The 19400-nt window shown below is 43.6% G+C and overlaps 1 protein-coding gene across 1 annotated transcript; it reads left to right on the top strand.

Annotated features, from left to right (window-relative positions):
- Positions 1 to 8494: 8494 nt before the first annotated feature.
- On the top strand, positions 8495 to 11199 carry LOC133896510 (uncharacterized). Its single transcript, XM_062337143.1, has 2 exons — positions 8495 to 8692; positions 9035 to 11199. The coding sequence occupies exon 2, from the start codon at positions 9277 to 9279 to the stop codon at positions 10912 to 10914; it is 1638 nt and encodes a 545-aa protein (XP_062193127.1). The 5' UTR covers positions 8495 to 8692; positions 9035 to 9276; the 3' UTR covers positions 10915 to 11199.
- Positions 11200 to 19400: the final 8201 nt, after the last annotated feature.

A 19400-nucleotide genomic window follows, 5' to 3' on the forward strand; every position in this document is an offset into this window, starting at 1 on the left:
AAGTTAGAGCTCTGCCAAATAAACCTTACACTACACCTGAACAGCACATTAGTGACACATGATAACCGTAATTAATGACAATTACTGCACCAATCACTTTTATTGTGTCACTAATGTTTTGGTTAGGACCTATCACTAATGACAATCACCAGTGACGGGTCATAATTAAGACTCGTCACTAAAATGCGTTTCATATGGCCTGAGCAGGTCTGTTGTCCGTCATTGTGACCGTCATTAGTGACGATTGTATGTACCATCCATCATTAATTATCAATCTCCCGTGATGGGTAGCTTTCCAACCAGTCTCCAGGACTCAGTTATTAGTGACGGGTGTTAACCATAAATCGTCACTACTGTTCGAGTCATTAGTGACGGGTAGATTTCCAACCGTCACTGGTGGGTAGATTTTCAATCCGTTTCTGAGATTCTGTCATTAGTGACGGGTGCTAACAACAACCTATCACTGGTGACCGAGTCATTAGTGACAACTCGTCTTTGGGACTCTGTCACTGGGACTTGGTCATTATCTAGAACCAGTGACGGGTAGCTACAACCCGTTACTAGTGGCTGAGTCATCAGTGACGGGGTATTATGAGTCATTAGTGACGGGTATCTTTCCAACTCGTCCCTAATGACTGAGTTTTAGAGACCGGATGGAAAGCTATCCATCACAAGGACTTGGTCATTAGTGACGGGTGAATTTACCACCCGTCACTAATATTCTCATTTCCGAAGGGATTTACCTATTTCCTGACTGTATCTTGAAGTAATATTAGGATTTGGTAGTCATCTTCTCCTGCAAATAAGACACATCCAGATACATTTATGCCATAATCATTATTCATTTCAAGATATATACCCACACTGTAGGAACCAAGTCACGAGATATGCAACCACAAATTACATAATCAAAAGTCCTCGAAACATACAACGACGCAAGTCCACATCAAGATAGTTACAAATTACATAAGTCAAAAGTGCAACCACAAATTACATAAGTCAGAGCCCTGCCTCCCTACAATAGAACTCACCTTTCGAAGAGATGACTTTGGTCATTAAGAATGAGGCGACCTGTGCTCGAATGTTGGAGAGTGCAAACTCCTTGATGTTGCCATCCGGTAAGCTGAATTTCTGCTGAATAAAAGTAGTTATGGAAAAAGTATGCAATTAGCGTGAGCAAAATCATTTTATCATCGAATATTTGTAATGAATAAAAGTAGATGGTCTTGGGTACCTTGTTCCCTTCTAGTAGCATGTCCTTTAGTTGCCTTTAATTGCAGAAGCGTAAGCACCGCAAACAACAACGTGTATTTTTTCTTATAGCCAGGATAAAATGATGTCTTCGAGTTTCGCACCAGTTCCTGAAATTTGGCAAACTCACCATCACTATACTCATCGTGCCCCTCAGCATCACGCACCATTTGGTCCACATTCTCCATGAAATCTACGTAATTATCATTGAATTTTAATAGGTTTGCATCCCTAAGATAATCATCCATATCACCGGCTAGCGGGAGTTCTTGATCCGTACTGCCGTCCGGGAGGACCTGATCCATTTCCCCTTTGTTAAGGCCTTCTTCGTTGTGTTTGTTCTAAACGTGATATCTCTCTTTGAATCCACACCTTAACAAGTGATCATATACATTATCAAGTTTTAGAAACTTCTTCTCATTCTTGCAATCACAGCATGGACAGCAAATTACCGTTTTACCTCGACCTTCCATATCTGCCACCGCGACAATCCAGAAAGATTTCACTCCGCTTATGTACTCGTTACAAGTACATCAATCAAGGTACATCCAACTTCGACCCACCATCTACAAATTAAAAAAATATTAATTCTAAATAGAAACGACAGAAAAGGTAGAATAAGTATAAAAATTCTAACTCAATTTAACTAAATTAAGTGTGTACATGTGTTCTAGTGATATTCAAGACAGCAATTAACATCCAAATATGATACATGTTATCTATGGAGAAGGATCCGAACTAATTTCTAATAGTCAAAGATATGTCCTAATCCCATTCGAGGATATGTGATCCGAGTAGGTTTTCATGCTCTTGTACGATTCTGGAGAAAATTTCGGCAGCACCTCCCCGTTGTTCTCTAGATACACGTCTCGACAACGAGCTGAGAGGATGTGTATCTAGAGAACAATAGGGAGATGCCACCGAAATTCTCTTTAGAACCATACAAGAGTACAAAAATCTACTATTCAAACTACATATCATCAAATTATCCAAAGTACATAGATAATTCAGGAGCATCTTCTTATAAATATGACGAGTTGCCAAATCATATTTATAATCAAATACTCCCGAATGGGAGACGTAGGTTACGCATGTACACTAAGGGGAACAATCCACATATATCAAGATCTGAGAGAAGGAGCAAAATTGTCGATTCCAACTCAAACCCTAGAATCCACCATACATATATGAGCAAGAGGAGGAGGAGAGGGAGGAGTCAAACCTTCAAAGGCCAGGGACAGACACCAAATTCAAATCCCCGAGATTTGATTTGGCCTCAACAGAATCAACAAAAAATCGCCCCTTTGCCGAGTAGCCGTGGCAAACACTGTCTGGTCGTGCTGCTCGATGAATAAAATAATCATAAACATCAGTCATTAGTGATGGGTTATAAGGACACCCGCCACTAATTATTTAACATTAATAAGGGTGATAAGAATACCTGTCACTAATGACACATTAGTGATGAATGAAAATTAAGACCCGTCACTAATGACTTCTACAAGAAGATACCGACTTTCATAATAGAGACATACATGAAAATAGAGAGTACTTCAACAAATCCCATTCAATAGAACTGAATTGAACTTCGATGGACGACATCCTAAAGCAATATCAGGAATTGGTAGCTGTCTTCACATTCAAGAACACAGATATACATCTAGAAACTTGAATTTAACTTAAGTCAGTCATACAATATAGTTATGTATACATTACTTACTTATCTAAATATCCATATATCATTACACTTGAGTATTTGCCGGAGCACGTAACCTCTGATATTTAACATAGTTGAAATATATAATATTATATCCTAGTAATTCATCGATATACATTAGCGCATGAATTAGTGCACTCTCTTTCGCTTGACATGGATGACCCGATGTTTTACCTTACCATAGAAAGTAAACAATATTTTATTAGCTGATTCATTTCACTTAAATGAAACCTTATATCAGCATGGAAGTTGCCTTCAGCAGTGAAGTCTACTCCGGGGGCATAAAATCTTAACCCAAGATGCTTCATGGCTAGATCTAAGATAGCATGAAATCTAATTGTCGCAAAGGTGTCACTAAAAATATCCTACAAGCAAAGAAAATAAAATTATGAAAATAATACACGCTAATAGTCATGTATATCAAAACAACCAGATTACATATTATTGTACTATATCATATTCATCGAACTAAGCAAGCCTCTCACTAATCGAAGCCAAATCTTCTTCGCCTTCCTTAAGCGCTTTTATTCAAAAATGTCAGGCAAAAAGAACCCATGTTCCTCAAGCACTTTCAGCACCCTTCAACAGCGGTTTTTTTGGAATGCAACAAAATCGGTGATGCATTGCCACAAGCCCTAATAGTGATATCCCCACTACTTTCTCCTCTTGAACGTATGCCAAAAGAGATAGATAGCTTCACAAAATTCCTTCCATCTAGAGTGGATTGCACCAAAAGGACAGTACCACCTATAGCAGGAATTACCTCTTTGAGTTATAGGATCAGTTTCAACACCTACATTATAGGATGATATAAATTGAGCCTAATGTACTATAAAATCAATTAAATTATTGTGTCCTATGAGTGTTACTATAAGCCTAACAATGAGGGAGAAAAATAAAAGAGGTTACTATAATCGGTCTTAATAGTGGCTGGTGGGGGAACGCCTTGAGGGTAGTGTACGCGTAGTACGTGAGTCGATGGAGGAGTTGTCAGGATCCATCCAAGTCCACCACGGTGACGGCAATGGCCCCACCACTATCTTGATCTATCGCCCTAACCCTAGCGGGTAGAGGGGGCAGCGTATGTCGGGCTGTGGTGGAGGGGGATGATGGCGGCAGCGTCGGTGGCAGCGTCGGCGGCGAGGTGAGAACGGTGGCGGCAGCGAGAGGAGGAGGCGAGCGGACATGAGCGGAGATGAGAGTGATCGAGAGAGAAATGGACGAATAAGAGTGGTCGACGTAGAAATTAGTGACGTGACACCCGCCACTAATGAGTCAGTCATTAGTGACGGTAACAACTACGACCCATCATTAATTACTTTAATATTAGTGATAGGTCCCATAACAATCTGTTACTAATGAATATGCTATATTTAGTGACGTACCCTCATATATCCATCACTAATGATTGAATTATTAGTGACGGATTTTAATGTGATTCGTCACTAATATCTTTAGTGACAGGTCGTTCACTCGTGTCACTAATGAACCCTCATTAATGACTTTGACCGGGTCCTAGCCCGTGCCCCATATTAAAGTGACGGATCGACACTGACTTGTCACTAATAATACAGAGGAGTAGTCACTAATAACACAGTCACTAATAACATGTCTTCTTTAATGATTTCTTGCGTAGTGTTAAAAGAAGTAAAACTTCTCCTTCTGTTACTTCTATGCATGTGCTTTCTTAACCACTCTCTACATTCCAGTACCCCTCCCTCACAATTTTCCTTCATTTAGTGACCGCCGTCTTTCATGTAGTGATTGACATCACAACAAAGTATGATCTGACATGACAGTGTTGTCTCATTTTGAAGACTTCAGGAGCTCCACACATATTCCGTTATATGCTCGGCCAGCAGAAGAAAGTATTGTTGAAGGCAAAAACTGCATAATACTCCGCAAGAGCTTCCAGAGCATCTAGTGTAACTTCAGGATGCGCTGAACGCATCACTTTTGCTTCTTCTCCGGTGGAAGTCTGCAGACTGGGGAATGCCAGCATACCTACTTTTATCAGTTGCCGATGGTGAGGTTGTGCCCAGGAATAAGGATTATCTTTTCTTGGGTAAATGAAAATAAAACTAGACTAGTTGAGTGTTCATACGTTACAATAAAAATAAAAATAATTAGGACTAAAAGAAACCATTGCATCATTTTCCTACCTTCCATACAAGCTCGTCCGACAGCATGAAACCTACACATTGACACTAAAATAGATGCAAATTAAACTATAAACAAAGGCCAGGTGAAGGCAAGTAAGTTTAAAACTAAAATTTGACTTTCAAAAAATATGCTTAATAAAATAAGGAAAAAATGCTCACATCGGTCGAAGAATTGTTTTGTGCACACTGTTACTATAGAAACCCAGAAAAAAGTACTAATCTCTTATAGATAATATAGTAGGAGAAAAAAAGAAGAAGTAATAGCATATTTCAATCACAGAACAGAAGAAAACCATCAACACCAAGGGTTTAGTTGTAGGTATTTAAATTTGGTGTATTTCAGGTTAATGCAATTGATTTTTTCTCGTGTAGAGGCACCCAAAACCCAAAAGAAAATTTGAGTTAAACAGGAGGAAGACAAATAATATGTAATAATTTCTTGAAAAGAAGATAATCAAACTAATTATGATCATACCAAGCCTTTTACATTGCCAGTCAGATAACTTTTTGCTAAGTAAATGTTGTTTCAGCTATTAATCACGCATCAAAAAGTCAAAACAGCTCAAGCTGAAATTAGTACTTGACTAAATTTAAAACATCTTCAGGATCAACCTCCTCACAGACTGCAAACTTAAAGAGAGAAAAGTTAAAAGTGGTAAACAAAAATGGGCATAAATGACGCTTTCAATTTACCAAAGTGCTAATCCACATATTAGAATTTTGCTTAATCCGTTGCTATCTCAAACTACTTTAGAGTTACAAAACTAATTTCACCAATTAGTTCATGTAAGCTGATCCAAGAAAAACGAATACACTCCTTATCAATTCTTCATGATACCTAAAAGTTTGTAAATGTATCATATTCAAGGAAATCTAAGTGACTATAAGTGAGTAAATTACTTAAAACTGAACCAAAATATTAGAAAAATCTGTAGAAATACTATACTTGCAAGGGTAATGATTTAGTCCTCAAAGGTACTTCATTATAAAGAAAGGAGGTCCAATTACACTTCGCATCATTGAAAACACACAAGGCATTGAGGGAAAGAAGTTACAAGCGTTCAACGCATCCAGCAAAGATCAAGAGGGGCGGAAGATCTCAGGGTTCTGCTCTATCCTCCCTCATTTCAAATAAAATTAAAACTTGAAAAATCATACATGTCCGCGAGTGGAGCAGAGCGACGAAGATCACCATTACTTTTTTTTTGTGTTGGGATGGGGCATCTTCAATTGCTCCTCCAATTGATTATTGCATTTAACCCATTGAATCCCCACACCCGTATGAACTATTAATCAAGCAAAAAAAGAAGAAGAAATTAAAAGGAGTTACCTGCAAGGCAGCAACCCTTTGTTAATCAATCCTGCTGCATAAGCCATAAGCCAATGGGAGCAATTTTTTAGGCTGCCGACCTACTATGGCGGCGTGGCACCCTCAAAGAGCAGTGCATCAGGGCGATCAATGGCAACGGTGATCTTGCTCCATACGCAGCTGACCCCGCACCCGACACCTCGCACCACTCCACCCCACGCCATCGGTGATGGACACATAGGAGGCCATCGTCGCATCCGCGTTGACGCTGGGCTCCGCGGCGAGCTTGGCACGGATGCGAGGGTGGTTGTGAGACTTCAATCCTACTCCTAGGCCTGTATCTTATGTTGGTGAAATATGATTTGGTGGAGTCGGCTTGGAATGTAATAGGATAGTTGGTTGAGGCTCTGGTCTAAAAACATTTTGGTCCTGTACAGCTCGCTGGTGTCCTTACTCCTTAGCCTCTTTTGTTCCGGCTTTGCGATCTTTTTCTTTTTCGTTTGGTTAAAATTGTGAACATTTTTATTGACTTCCAATACAAGTCGAGTTAATCTCTTTTAAAAAAATAAAAAAAAAGCATAGTGAAGACTAAAACAACTTATATTTTGAATAAGCGTGACTATTAACAAGGCTAACTATAATCGTTGATCGGATGGTTGTATAACTGTGTGTATCACCCGTACGTACATGTCGTGATATGCTAGGTACCCAAATACGCCCAATGAGGCAGTACTAAGAAGGAAAAAGAAACTTTCTTGCCACTTGGCCAGGGAATCTTCTCTAAAACAATTGCAACCTTGGCTTTTGCGAACAAGTCGTAGGATGGCCTTTGCCTTCTTGGCATTTCATCGCAGTTTCCAAATACACACTGCTTAGAATAGTCTGCCTTCCAGATGCTGGAGCCTTGTGGCAAACGGCACATGTCGAATGCTTTGTGTTGGTCTACGATGACAGGTTCAACTTGATTGATTTTGTTTTTTGAGATTCTTTTTAGATCGGTTCTACGTGATTGCTTGTTATAACTATTAAGAATTCAGGACCCTGCCTGTCGTAGTAAACCAACGGCTAACTAGCAAGAGGGCTAGTATATATAGTTTAGGATGAGAAACTAGGTAACTTTGTGTTAAGAAACAAAAAAACCTACTCCTTTATTTTTTCAAGTTTTGGTTTGGTTTTGATCAACTCCAAATCTGTTTGAAAAATAATATCAACTATCACGGTGTAAAATAAACCTTTGCAGGAAACCATCGTGATTTTAGCTTATATATATGATTGTGGTTTTAACCAACATGGATTCATATTAGTCAAGTGTTCCTGGCATGGACTCCTAACTTTTTCTTTAATCTACTTGATTGCTTGTTCCTATTAGTCAAGTGTTCCTATTAGCGAAGAAGGTGTTTTACACCAATTTTAACCATCAAGGGTTGTGTTTTTAAGAGGATTTTAAAATTAGTCCATTTCCAACAGTTATTTCACTCAAAATGGAGTGTCTATATTCTTCTAATTAAGGAGAAGTCACTTGTCAACTTTAGAGTATGTATTCACAACTTTTATCAATTAAGCTATGTTATGTTTGTGCTTTTTCAACAATATATGAACCAAGATTAAAGATTCAATACACGCTATAAACTCGTAAGAACATGAAATCTAAATCTAAGGATGAAATGCAATCACCGTCCGATCGAACAAAAAACACATCAAAGAATCTTATCAAACGAACACAGTTACAACAAGACGATAACCATTAGCTAGTCCAACTAGTATTATGATACTTATATCTTATGACTAAGTAACTATCACGATTTGATTACTACAAACTATAGCTATTAATCAAGCCTTAGTTTAGATGGTTGTACTCCTACCAATTAGAGATCAAATAACAAGATATATATAGTGATTTTGTTAATCTCTAAATTCTATATATATCTAATTTTTAGTAGATATTATATAACTATGTGTATGATGCCTGTTATAACTATGTTTCTTAAAAAAAACTATATGTAGGATGATTTTTCGTGGATGACATGCAGAACACCGTTCCTTGCAGGAAAAGAGAGGAAACACGGTTGGACTCGACCCCTGTTTGGCTCTTCTTTCTCTGGCCCTTCTCTCCGCTCCCTTCTCCTCCTTCACTTCCCCTCTCTCCCCTCTCCTCCCCGTCACGGGCGAGAGGTCAGGCGGAGTCACAACCACCTGCAGGAGAGCTCCTCCCCGGGAAATAAGGGTCTTCTGGAAGATTATTCCTCCCTCAAGGTTAGATCAGAGCAAGGGCTCCACTTCCTCCCTCCCCCTTCCCCTTCTTGTTCTCCCCCCCCCCCCCCCCCATCTATTACTTCTTTTTCTATACCTTCCCATGACAATTCTTGTAAAGGCTACTGGAGTTTTTCGAGGTCTTATCTCGTATGGTTTGAGAAAAATTCGTTCCCTCGGTGCAGTTGTGTAAAAAGATCGAGTTATTGAGGGAGAAGCCGAGTTTCTGTCAATAAAAAGGAGGCACTTTTTCCACTTCTTTGCGGTTTAGATTTTGATTTGTCTGCAGTTATTGGTGTTAATTTGTTGAGGGTAAAGAATAACTGTCAGTTTCATTCGTTACAGGGTTGTGGCCGTCGAATTGACCTGAAAGATCTCAGTTTTATTCCGAAGGAAGGATTTCTCATCACAAATCCTGATTTGCGTACTGGTGGTGGAAAGTTTCATGTTTACGAGGCGAGGCTGTGAGAAATCCGTGCAGCTCCCATGGATATCGTGAACCCTGATTGGCACATCAGGCGAGAAGGGGAGGTAGCCAGTAGGAGGTGACAGAGCAAGAATAAGAGGTAGAATAGAAATAGGCAACAATGGGAAGGACGAAGGAGAAGGAGAGGAGGGAGCTCTCCATCGGGGAGCCCCTCCTCACCTCCCTCTCCATGGAGAACAGCAGCAGCCACCCCAGCACTCTCCTCTCCATGGACCCAGCCGGATCTGCTGAGTCCTCCGGCGGTGGTGGCGCCAATGGGGTTGGTAGTGGTGGTGACCGGGAACTATTCATCATTCCCCGGCATGAGTCTGCACATCCGGGTCCGCCGGACATCAACCTCCCACTTTCTGCAGACCCCTCCCCACCACCTCCGTCATGGAGCCTCGACCCGTTCGACATACTTGATGTCAATCTTGGCACGCACACTTATGAGTCTGAGGTTGCACTTACACTTCCAAAGTCGACTGGCAATGGTAGTGCTGGAGTCGGTGTCGGTGCGAGGAAGTGTGCTAAGAGAGGGGACAGCATTTGGGGTGCATGGTTCTTCTTCAATCACTACTTCAGGCCTGCACTTGTGGAGAAGCCAAAGGGGAAGGCAACACGAGATGCGTCTGGAAGCATCTCGGGCTTCGACAAGTCTGACCTTCGCCTTGATGTCTTCCTGGTGCAGCATGACATGGAGAACATGTACATGTGGGTTTTCAGGGAGCGGCCTGACAATGCCCTTGGGAAGATGCAGCTCCGGAGCTTCATGAATGGGCATTCCAAGCATGGGGAGCCATCTTTTCCATTCAGTGCTGACAAGGGCTTTGCGAGGTCACACCGCATGCAGCGAAAGCACTACCGCGGGCTGTCCAACCCGCAGTGCCTTCATGGGATTGAGATTGTGAACTCACCAAATTTATCATCAGTTCCTGAGGCTGACTTGAAGAGGTGGGCTGAACTCACAGGCAGGGGACTTAATTTCTCAATACCATCAGAAGCCAGTGACTTTGAATCATGGAGGAGTCTTCCGAGCACTGATTTTGAACTTGACAGGCCACACTTACCATCATCAAAGAGTGTTGCACATGGCTCTCATAATCATAAAAAGGGACTGAATGGTTCAGGTCTCAACTTATCTACTCCACCATCATCAGATGATGGGATGGACCTTTCGCCAAAATATGCCAAACGCCGCAAGGATTTCTTTGGCCATGGTGTAGAGGAGGACTATGTGATGGCAAACAATTCGTGTTCTGATAGAGAGCAAGAGGTTGAAGTCCACCCTGGTGAGCCATCATGGATGCATGAGTTCACTGGTGTGGCAAAACATGCAAGTGGGCCTGTCACTGCTGCCAAGACAATATATGAGGATGATGAAGGATACTTAATCGTGGTGAGCATGCTCTTCTCTGATCCACACAGCGTCAAGGTGTCTTGGAGGAACACGCTGACACACGGCATCGTGAAGATAACATCTGTGAGCACCGCTCGGATGCCCTTCATAAAGAGGCATGAAAGGACATTCAAGTTGACGGACCCTTTCCCTGAGCACTGCCCTCCCGGCGAGTTTGTGAGAGAGATACCTCTGGCTACACGGATTCCTGAAGACGCAAAGATTGAGGCGTATTATGATGAGACAGGAACTGGATTGGAAATCATGGTCCCAAAGCACCGAGTTGGACCAGAGGAGCATGAAGTTCAGGTCTGCATGAGGCCCCCGCACCTTGGTGACAACGATCTTGTGCTATCATAGAACAGGAAAAACAGTTAGCCTTTAGATCTTCCGGTGTCATGCCATGAGATACTGCAATGTAACAGGTCATGCCATGGATCAATGGATCAGTGAAAGCCTTCATCTTTTGCTGCTAGACATTTAGCTGATAAGTTGAACTTCTTTGAACCCCCCCCCCCCCCTCCCCCCTCGTAGTGTTGGTGATTTAGGCAAAAGTTACCTCTATTAATTCCCCTCGTACCTTTACACAAGTACATCACAATTGGTGATCTCCTTGACTATTTGAAAGCTGGCTGGTTAAGATTATGTGTATATTCTGATGATCTGGTTCATAATAATGTTGATAGCTACTTATGATTCAGAGGTTCAGAATTGCGTTGTCGATTTCAACAATTGTTTTTAATCATCGTCGTAACTGTTTTAATTTGTTGTACTATGACCCGCCTCGCTTTCAACAGAAATCGAATCAGAACCTGATGCGGTTGCTTTATTCATGACACTGGTTACTGCATTCATGACTGATACGCTGATATGCGTATTTGTGTCCGACTGAATCCTACTCACATCCTGGTTATTCTGGAACTGAACTACTGATGAGAGAACATTAAACAAATCTCATCCTTTTGGGGTCAGCCTAGCCTGCAAGTTTGTCCATCCTGAATGCTGTGAAAAATTGTGACGCCTGCCTGACCTGGGCTGTACAAAGACCACTACTTCGTCCTGAGGAGCAGGATATTTTCTGGCTTTCATGTGGCCAGCACAGAGTAATGTGCCTTGCCATGGGAGGTTTGTGTAGCCATGGAGAAAGCTACGTCGAATACGGTTGCAGCTGGTCGTTCTCCGTGGCCAGGAGCAGCTGCAGCAGCGAGTGGATGGCCGGGTGGCAGATCAGGAGCCGGGAACAGGTTGGTTTGCGCTTGCAGCCGGTTACTTTTCCACTGCAACTGCCCAAACACCAGATCATGACACCAACTGTTTCTGAGTTGTGACCATGCGATTTCTGAACATCCATGATGATCTAAACCGAGCTGGCATTCCCACCCTGATTTCTGAATAACCATGGAACGGAACCAGATCTCCTGCGTGTGAGGTGTGGCTCCGCGCGCATGCATGTCTGAACTCTGAACCCACGCATCAGAGTTCAGGATGTGAAGTGTAAGCAGCATCCGTTGTGAATGGAGTGTTCTTTGAGCAGAGGGTGGTGGGTGAAGGACAACAAAAGAATCGGAAGAGAAGAGATTCTGAGACGCTGCCGGCGCAAGCCTCGGCATCATCTCTGATTCTGAGCAAGTTCATACAAAATTCCTGCATTATAAACAGAACCTTAATCTCTCTCGTCAAAATTTGGTTGATGCCGCCAGTGAGAGCCACGTCGGACGGCTAATGCTGCTAGAACCTTAGGCCCTGTTTGTACGGGAATTGAATCGCTCACAATGAAGTTCAGACAATTCCTGCATTCTAAACAGAACGACAAAAACAAGTAGGACCAAACTGAGAGTGAGCAGCATAGACAAGAAGCTTGCCTTGATAAAGCACAGCCTAGGAAGCACTCCAATGGCTTGCTTTCCTACCTGGAAAAAGCACTGCGAGCACTGCAAAGGCTTGCTTCTGAACAGCTAGAGACACGTAGATTGGAAAAAGGCCATGTTTTCTTTTTCTCATCACTTTAAGGCTCTATTTGTTTTTATGTGGATTATCATAGTCTAGATATATGGAGAAACTCTTTCTCATCAAATTATGAATTGTGTGATTTCGTAGTATAACGTGGATCGTGAGAATCAGTTTTTAGATTGTGACAATTTGTTTTTGCTTTTGCTTTTGAGACTAGAACCTATAATCACAATTAAAAACAAACACAATCTTAATCTCTCTCGTCAAAATTTTGTTGAGGTTGCCAGTGAGAGCCACGTCGGGCGGTTAATGTTGTTGGAAGGGAATATTAAAAGAGGCAACTAAAGAATGTACGTGCATGATATAGTAGTTTAACATGCATTCTCTATACTCCAATTTGCATCAAGAAATGATAGATAAATCATCAAAATATCATGAGCAATTTTGAATAAAATTTAAGAGCAAGTTACAACACATATAAAAGCAAATCATCAGCCAACGTTTTCTTAGACCACTCTGTTCGATATTTTCTAGTAAAACTAGTACATGGGGGGGGGGGAGTAAAATTGTGCAAAAATCAAATCTGAGAAAAGAAATCGTTGAAAAGTTGGAGAGCAAATTGTTGTCCATCTGCAAACAAATCAATACAATTTGGAAAAGCAAGTTGTTGTGTACGTATGAGCACTTTTTTGTAATTTGAGCAAGTTTTCTAAATTAAAAATCAACGAGCAAAATCGCTAAAAATCTAGAAGTAATTTGTTGCATTTCCCCAAGCACATCTACACAATTCCATAGGCAATCTGGAAATTCAACCCTTCACGCTCGTCGATGAAGCCCCACCGACCAATGCCATGCCTAGCTTGGCTGTACCATCAGGCATGTGCGCTCTCCTCAATTCAATGGCGTGGATCCCAATCTTAGATCACCATGCTCGCCTAGGTCATTCCTGCATTGATCCCTTGCAAAGGATCTCGATTTGGGCAGCTCTCAATCTCATGTTTGGCGACATGGAGCCCACAATCTGCCGTCGTTGAGCTCTCTTAAGTCATCCCCATCTTAACCCCCACTCGAAGGAGCTTGGCCTTGACGAGAGGAGCCGATTCCAAGCGGAGGAGCTCGATCCTGACAGCGAGGAGCTCAGATTTGATGAGAAGAAGAAATCCCCATCTAAGAGAGGTGGAAAAATGTAGGTGTATGGGAGAGAGGGAGAGGACTGAGAGGAGGGCACATGTTGTCGAAGATTTGTTCCCAACAATATGTCCGTAAAATGAACAAGGGGTATCTTTGAGATCAGGGATCAAGCACGAAATAAGACACATGATGTAGACAGGTTCAAATCCCAGGTTGGAGTAATACCCTACGTCGTGTGTTGATGTTGTTATATATTGGTATCTCAAGTACAAGAAATGTGACTAAACCTATTACAATCAAGTAAATTGGATATAGACTAATCTAGGGTTGGAGTCACCAAGTCTCTCAATTGCTAGGGTCTTGTTGTTGCTTGCCTTGAGATGCAATGGATTAGGTTTTCTCCCTTCGGAGATTTGAGTCCCTGCCTTATATGAGACCAAGATTCTACCTTGGTTCTAGCCGTAGTCGATAGGAAGTCCTTCAACTTGTTGGCCAAGGTAAAGCAGATGAATCCGACCTAGATACTAGGTGTACTCGAGTATAAACCGTTCGAGGCCTTCCCAGTATATACCTTCTATATGTCTGGGTGTATCAGGATCCGCAGATTCGGTTCTGCAATATCTAGAGTAGCTGAATATGGGTACAATATACCTTGTTTGAATACGGTGTACTCTTTATACGTATATACCATATAGTTATATATTCAACAGTAGCTCCGTAACTATGCTCAGTATGGAGGATTTCTATAAGTGCCCACTCGAGTACTGTCAAGTCTGAACTTGGTCGAGTAAGGTGAATCAAACTTGTAGTTGAAAGAATCGAGCAGGACATGTCATGTTTCAAGTATCGAGTGGGAACGTAATTGGGTCGAACGTCCTGCCGTTGTTTGCACTCGAGACTCAAAAAGGTTTAAGACTCAACTTATCAACACCTGACTCTGGGTAGAGTTAAAAGATAATTCCAAAATTTGAACCGTTGGGTATAGGAGCATTTAATGTGTGTAGATGGGAATGCAAAGATTCGTACAACGTCATAATCCGTCTTTCTCGCTGATCGAGGAGCCATAGAGATTGGAGTGGTTACCAAACAGACGTTTAGCTTTTGGACTATTTACCTATATAATCCCGAATTGTAGCAATTTTTCCTCGCTCTCGCCATCAGCCTTCTTGCACAAGCTTCCATCTTTCTCTGCCCAAGCCCATGTCGCCACAAAGAAAACTTATATCCATGGATCTCGGTTCCCTTGCGAAGACCACTGCTCCTACATCGCTGGAGAAGAAGTCTGACACAAAGACCGTCGATGCCTCACTCGAGCAGCTGGACGATATGAGGCTCCTGATTGAAGCCTGGACGATTTCATCGATGCAAGAATCAAGGCTAAAGGAGCTTGAAGCTGAAGGAATAGTTCCTCCTCACGCACTAGCAAATTGGAGGCTGGCGTCGGGTGAAGAATTCCCTTCTTGTTAGTTTGACCACGAGGTTGTGATTTTTGAATCATTTTTCCGCTGCGGATTCAATATTCTCCCTTCTAAGTTCCTACTTTCCGTACTCAATTTCTACCAAATTGAGCTTCACCATCTGAATCCGAACTCGATCACTATGTTGAGTATTTTTGTCCACCTGTGCAAAGCTTTTCTTGGTATCGAGCTGAGTCTAAATTTGTTCTAGTATTTTTATCATCTGAAGAGGAACAATAAGAACAAGTGTGTCGGAGGTTGCGGCTTCCAGCTACCAGTTGGAGTGAAGAATTCCTATATCCTAGTTATGTTGATCTCCTCCTGGTAGAAACATTGAAAAAAAATATTGGTTTTATGTTTCCAACCCCGACCCAATCCATTTCCCCTTAGTGCATAAGGGTCTCCTCCCCCAATCAAGTCCGTCTTGGTCGAAGAAGCACCACAAGTCTGACCATACTATCTACTATGTCAATAAGATTAGCGTGCTAAGGCAGAGTGGTTTAACCGGGTGGCATGTGGCTAAACACTTCATCAGTCGAAGGTTGAGCCCCTTGAAAGCGCATGATCTCTTTGCCTGGGAGTACACTGGAGATAAAGATAACTCCAAGGATACAATCGGATGTAAGATTTAGTTAGTATTTTGCTGCTTTTGTTGTCTCAGTCGAGCCCTTTCGAGTGAGTTTTTCTTTCATTTCATAGCCTTATCTCTGCAGGACACAACTGCTCGATTGAACAAGCTCTTCTTTGAAGAAGCGCGAGAATGCTCTATTCAGCCATACTCCCTCGCAAATCCTCGACCTCATGTGGGAATTTCACTAACTAAGGAAGTAGCGCTGATTAGTGCTTTCTCATCCTGATTTGACTTTTTGATTCCAAGTCTTAGTCTTTCATCAAGAGCACATCCTCACGATTGAGGTCCTTGATTTTGATGACACTTCCTCTTCTGGCCCAGCGACAAGGGGAAAACACCAGTCGATCGAGGGGTCGAAGGGTCTCTTCGATCTAAGATATCGTCTTCGCTATATGATCTGGTGCCCCTCAAGTGCACACGGAGAAGAAACTAACTAGTACTGACATCGAGTTGTCAGGTGATTTTTTAGCTACTACTCTAGCTATCAAGCACCTGCACACTGACACTTGGTCTATACTGGTGGCCTTTTGTCGGTGAATCAGGAACCAGGGGTCCCCGAATCCCGAGGCCGGGCCAGCAATCTGCCACGTGGCGCCTTCCCACGGAGTTCACCTCCGCGAGGTACGAAAAAACTAAGTTCCGGGAGGGGGTGCTCAGGGCCATGAACAGTGGTCCCCGAGTACCCGAGCTCCCCGATGATCTGCGAAGACCAAGTGCCGAGAAGAGAGTGCTCGGGGTCATGAACAGTGGCCCCCGAGCACCCAAGTACCTCGAGGACCCAAGAAAGGTAGTTCCGGGAGAGAGTGCTCAGGGCTGCGAACAGCGGCCCCCAAGCACTCGGTTCCCAAAGGATCCGAGCAGTCAATTCCGGGAGAGAGTGCTTGGGGCTGTGGACAGTTGCTCCCCGAGCACTCGGTTCCCCGAGGGCCAAGAGAGGGCGTTTCCGGGAGAGAGTACTCGGGGGTATGAACAGTGACCCCCGAGCACTCGGTTCCCCGACGGCCCAAGAAGTCCTTCGTCGGTAGCCCCCACAGGGGTCCAGCGGTGAGGTGTCAGTCAGTGAAAGGCCCGATGCCGCATTTAAGAGGGCGCGTGGCCTGTCACCTCCAACTGCTCCTGCCACGCTCGGTGTCAGTCCCTGCCACATCCTGGTATGAGGGCGTGGGGACATTTAATGCACGGGTCCCATCCCGCGTCATCCGGCGCGCCTCGAGATAGCCTCGTAAGGCCCAAGGTGCCTTGCCTGCCACCCTGCTATGTTAGGCGAACAAGACCGGGCGGGCACGCCAGGCTGCTCTATCGCTGCTCGGTGGGCCCTCTCCACAGGCGCCCGTTGCCAACGCCATCATGACGGCGAAGACAGGGCGGAGGGCACATTTTCAACCCCCCGTCACTTCGCGCAGCAGCCCATAATGACCGCTTTTCCATTTATGGCGCCTTGGAACTCGTGCCCTCCCTTTCGGGGCACGCTACCGCCGACAGGTATTTAAGAGAGCCGGCGGGCACGAACAAGAGAGAGGATTTTTTTTAAGGCTATCAGAGGCTCAGATACACACTCTCAGAGATTGAGGAACTCTGGAACACAGACTCTCAAGAACACTCAGTACAAGCACAGAAGCTGAGACCACCGAAAAACAAGGAGCCCGAAGCTCTAGGATAGACAAACATTCTTGTAACCAGCAACATTCCTGAGAGACATTCTCAGGGCATTTATAGCATCCACACAGGAGTAGGGTATTACGCTCAGTGCAGCCCGAACCTGTCTAAAAATCCCTCCAGTGCATTTTACTGCATTCTACATTAGATCATTCCATCCCACTTACCATTGCATTTACACCCATTTATTTCTCTCGCAAACATATTTAGAATCATCCCCCCAGCCGAATCTCAAAAAGGGGTCCCTCCGGATCCCTGCAACAGGAGTTCACCCTCCGACACCTTTCTACATGAGACAGCCAGAGCCACTCCTCTATCGCATCCTCGTGTAACCGACACGTCTAATGACTCGGTAAGAAAGGTAACCTTTATTGAGTTGCCTCCTTACATTGGTCATTCTTCTGAGCATTGGTTCGGTGAGTCCAGAATGATAATGAATCATTATGGGTTGGTTTCTTGCAAGCAATGATGGCTTTGGATTCATCTGACCCCCAGATGGCCCCTTCAACACAACTGATATCAGCTACCGATATGATGAAGAAGAAAGTTACCATCAAAAGGCAGAAGTCAAACATCAATTCGCGCATTCCGGTTGCCCAAAGGTATGACTTGAATACTTATCTTGGCATGCGGCCTTTCCTTCCCTTCCTCACCCTGCTAATTGCAAACCGTCCTCCCCGGAGAAACCAAAAGAGCAGGCGATGAGCAATTCAACCTGCCAATTTCAACCTCCTCAGCAATGTTGTCTCTGCCTCCTCGAGTGAAGGAACCCATAGACGCACCTGAAGCAAACCTACAAGCCAACAAAGCTGAGATCCCGGCATTGACTCCAACTGATGATCTTTAGACGAAGATAGAGGATCTCTTCAAGGCTACAGGTATCAAGACTGCAGCTGCCAAGGCTTGACTGCAGCTGCCAAGGCAACTGACTGATTTCTATTTGATTTTATAGTCCTCGAATCCTTCTTAAGCAAAAAAGAAGCTCTCCTTACTGACACGATGAAAACCATCGATGAACTCCAAATATCAGGAAAAGCTCAGGGTCAATCTGAAAGCTGCAAGAACCGAACGAAAGGCCCTAACTGCCAAACGAGACAACATGGCTACTAAATGGATCACCATTGCCGCTAAGCGGGACACCATGGCTACTGAGCAGGACGTTGCGGTTACAACACTTCAAGAGAAGATCAAATCCTCGACCACATGAACCGATCAGCCTCCATAAGCACCAAGACGATGCTTGGTCTCCTCAAGGTCTAAACCCTGACCTCAACGCGGCAGTAGTGATAGAGAGGTTCAAATGCTCAACAAAGGAGGCAGTAAATATTATGCAAAGTGTTGAGACTCTAATCCCTTCCTTCATCGAGTCCTTAGGGCTCAGCTTGACTGATGACGAAAGTGAGGGTAGTCCTTCTATCGGAGGGTTAACTCCTGTCGCAGGGATCCTGAGGGACCCCTTTTTAGAGATTCGGCCGGGGGGATGATCCTGAATATGTTTGCCGGAGAAATAAATGGGTATAAATGTGATGACTGGCGGGGTTGAATGATCTAGTGCGGAACGAAGTAAATGCACTGGGGTTTAGACAGGTTCGGGCCGCACGGAGGCGTAACACCCTACTCCTGTATGGATACTGTAAATGCTCTGAGAATGTCCCTCAAGGATGTTGCTGGTTACAAGAATGTTTGTCTATCCTAGAGTCTGGGGCTCCTTGTTGTTCGGTCTGTGTGTATCTGTTGGCTTTGGGTGCTCTTTGGCTTCTCGATCTTCTCTTCTCTTCTCTACTCACTTCCTCTGGGATTTTCCCACTTCCGAGAGATTGTCTAACTTGTCCAGCTTGTCTTTGTCCGTGCTGCCGGCTGCTTTAAATACCTGCCGGCAGTAGCATGTCCCGAACAGGAGGGCACGAGTTCCAAGGTACCATAAATAGAAATGGCGTCATCATAGCCTCTGTGCGAAGTGACCGGGGGTGGAAAATGCGCCCCGCGCCCGGTCATCCGTCACCATAAATGCACTGCCAACG

Source organism: Phragmites australis, chromosome 2 (genome assembly GCF_958298935.1).
Source record: "Phragmites australis chromosome 2, lpPhrAust1.1, whole genome shotgun sequence".
Taxonomy (NCBI): Eukaryota; Viridiplantae; Streptophyta; class Magnoliopsida; order Poales; family Poaceae; genus Phragmites; species Phragmites australis.